The sequence below is a fragment of the Sciurus carolinensis genome, chromosome X, assembly GCF_902686445.1.
Source record: "Sciurus carolinensis chromosome X, mSciCar1.2, whole genome shotgun sequence".
Taxonomy (NCBI): domain Eukaryota; kingdom Metazoa; phylum Chordata; class Mammalia; order Rodentia; family Sciuridae; genus Sciurus; species Sciurus carolinensis.
Genome location: NC_062232.1, coordinates 29,453,986 through 29,456,610, shown reverse-complemented (window position 1 = coordinate 29,456,610; position 2,625 = coordinate 29,453,986). Strand labels below are relative to the sequence as shown.

The 2,625-nt window shown below is 44.5% G+C and overlaps 1 protein-coding gene across 1 annotated transcript; it reads right to left on the bottom strand.

Moving 5' to 3' along the window:
* Positions 1-781: 781 nt before the first annotated feature.
* Mageb16 (MAGE family member B16) lies at positions 782-1,828 on the bottom strand. Its single transcript, XM_047535202.1, has one exon. The coding sequence runs from the start codon at positions 1,826-1,828 to the stop codon at positions 782-784; it is 1,047 nt and encodes a 348-aa protein (XP_047391158.1).
* Positions 1,829-2,625: the final 797 nt, after the last annotated feature.

The following is a 2,625-nucleotide window of genomic DNA, read 5'->3' as shown; positions in this document are numbered from 1 at the left end:
GGGGGGGAGGGGAAAAATATAATAAACATCATTACCCTATGTAAACGTAAAAAAAATAAATAAAAAAAAAAAAAGAATTAATTCATCTGTTAAATTCTTCTTTCAGTTATTCTTTAGATATAATCTATATCCCACCATCATCAAAACAGAATTACTACTAAGATAAAGGAAATTTAAAAGGGCAGGTCATATGCATTCCTTATTTTCACATTCCAGTATTAAAATAATTATTATGAAAGAAGAAATGTCCAGTTAAGGTGTAGGAAATTAAAGAGACAGTGAGAATAAGGTAAAATTTGTTAAACTTTATTTTTCTCAATAGTATGAAAGATAAGCAAAATCATATACATATAAAACTTCATAAAACAAATATATGAAAGTTATAAGAAAATCATTGACTAAGTTATATTTCTCTTTTGTTGAGAGTAGAGCAAAGCCATGCATGTTACCTTATTTCAAATCACAATACAAGTAGAGGACTTCCAATACGTTTTACAAGGCACCAAACGACATAGTACTTGACCACACAAACTGCATTAAATGTGTGACCAATGTCATTTACAACTTCGAGATTTTGAAGTGAAGCATTATTAAATAACATCTGAGTGATACAAACATCAAAAAGTAAAACAACAAATTATCAGGTTATGCACACAAAACAGCAAAAAATGGATGATATATTCTGTTTCCCCACCAAACTAACTTTCCCCTGAAGTCATACACTCTTTCAACAGTAATCACTGACCTCAAATAATACATGAAGGAGCTATTTCTGACTTGACTAGACACTGGAGAAGCTGCCACCCCTGGCACTGGAACTGGCAGTGGCAACGGAACTGGAGTCAGACTCCATTGAAATTCTGCCTAGTGCTCTGGCTTCTTCTTCTAGCAGAGCTTCCTCATACTGAGCAGAGAAATCACTTGGGTCGGTTCTGTGAACTTTGGCCAAAAACTCAAGGACTTTCATCTTGCTGGTTTCAGCATGGGCTCTTGGGCCCCACAGGAACTCATACTGCACTGGATCACTGTTGGCCACCTGCTGGTATTCCAGGTACTTTTCACTCACAAACTCATGGGCGATGAGTTGCCTGGCATCCCCGAAGATGAAGTGCTTCTCATCACGACGGATCCCCGTCATTTTCAGCACCTCCCAGATCTCCTCTTCAGTGGCACGGTTACCTTTCATGAAGATCACACCCAGCATAAGTATCAGGAGCCCGGTCTTGGGGATATTCTCTTCATCATTCAGCATCCCATCATAGGTGAGGCCCAGCTTGATGGAGAGGCCATAGTACTGGTTGATGGGATCCATTTCTTTCACCTCAAGGCCAAAGACCATCTCCAAGCGATCAGAGGCTCGCAGGAAGATCTCATGGAACCGGGCCTCATCCTCTTCCATGACAAACTTCAGCATATCTGCCTTTCGGACTGGCTCTTTTGATTGATACTTGAGCAGCAGAAAATTCACCAAGAAAGCCACTTTCTCATCCAGAACACTTTTGGGCATGTGCTCATGGACTGAGGCCATCTCTGAGGTGCTTGGAACACTCTCCTCCTCTTTGTTACTGGAGCCTTCACTGGACTGAATCAAAGAGGGGGCCACAATGGCAATGGGAGAGGAGCAGGAATTCTGAAGCTCCTCAGGAGTGCTGGGTGTTACAACAACAGGAGCCTCATGCAGGGTGCCAGGCATCAGAGGTTGGGAGGAGGCAGGAGAGGGCTCCTCCTTAGCCCCAGACACCCGTGCAACCACTGGGCCCTGGATTTCACTGCAGATCTGAAGGTCTTCACCATGGGTGCGTTCTTGACTCTTCTGATGCCCAGGCATGATGATTCCTGACACTGGCAGTAGGAAGGAGTACAGAAGGGAGAGAGTGCAATGGAAAATCACTGCCTAACGGAGAGAGGAGGGTATCAGTGTCAGCTGATAAACTGCAATGGAGGGGCTTTGAGGGAATGGGGTGTGAGTGGATTTTCCTACAAATAGTGCTGTGAGGAATCACAAACCTGTCATCGTGGTGTCTGTGTCTACCAAGAGCCTGAAGTTGGAAGTGGGAATCCTGCTCAGGGTAAAGCTGGAGAATCCTCAGGGTTCCAGTAGACAGTTACAGTTAAGCTCTATAGAACCCGTTCTGCTCTGAATACAGTACCACCAGTGAATGGCCCTAAGGACCATAATTTTTTATTTCATTTTATTGGCACTTTTTAGTTCCACATGACAGCAGAAACGACAAATCTGAAATCCTATAAGGCTCGTGCCACCTCCCCTCTGGGAACATGAACCTGTCCTTCTAAGACAAAGTCCTCCCTCCCAAGTCAACTGAGGAGGAGTGGAGGTAAGTCCCCAAGAACCCCCAGATGAATGATCCCATAGCTGACAGCAGGGGCTAACTCTGTGGACAGGCGGGGTGGTCTCCTGAGTTCTCACATGCCTTTCTTTGAATCCAGGCAGGTCCTCAGGTACCTCCTCTTTTACTTGATGTTACACATCATATCAAAGCCTCCACGTTCTCCTCTGGGAGGAGGTGAGGCATCACCTTCGTCTGACCAGAACGGGGCTGGACCCTTCATGAGTCCCACTATTCTGAGGGAAGTGGGACTCACTCGGGACCCTCGCCTTGGATA

What these genes read in the sequence shown, in the direction of transcription:
- Mageb16 (XM_047535202.1), bottom strand. Translation starts at nt 1,828, where the DNA reads ATGCCTGGGCATCAGAAGAGTCAAGAACGCACCCATGGTGAAGACCTT.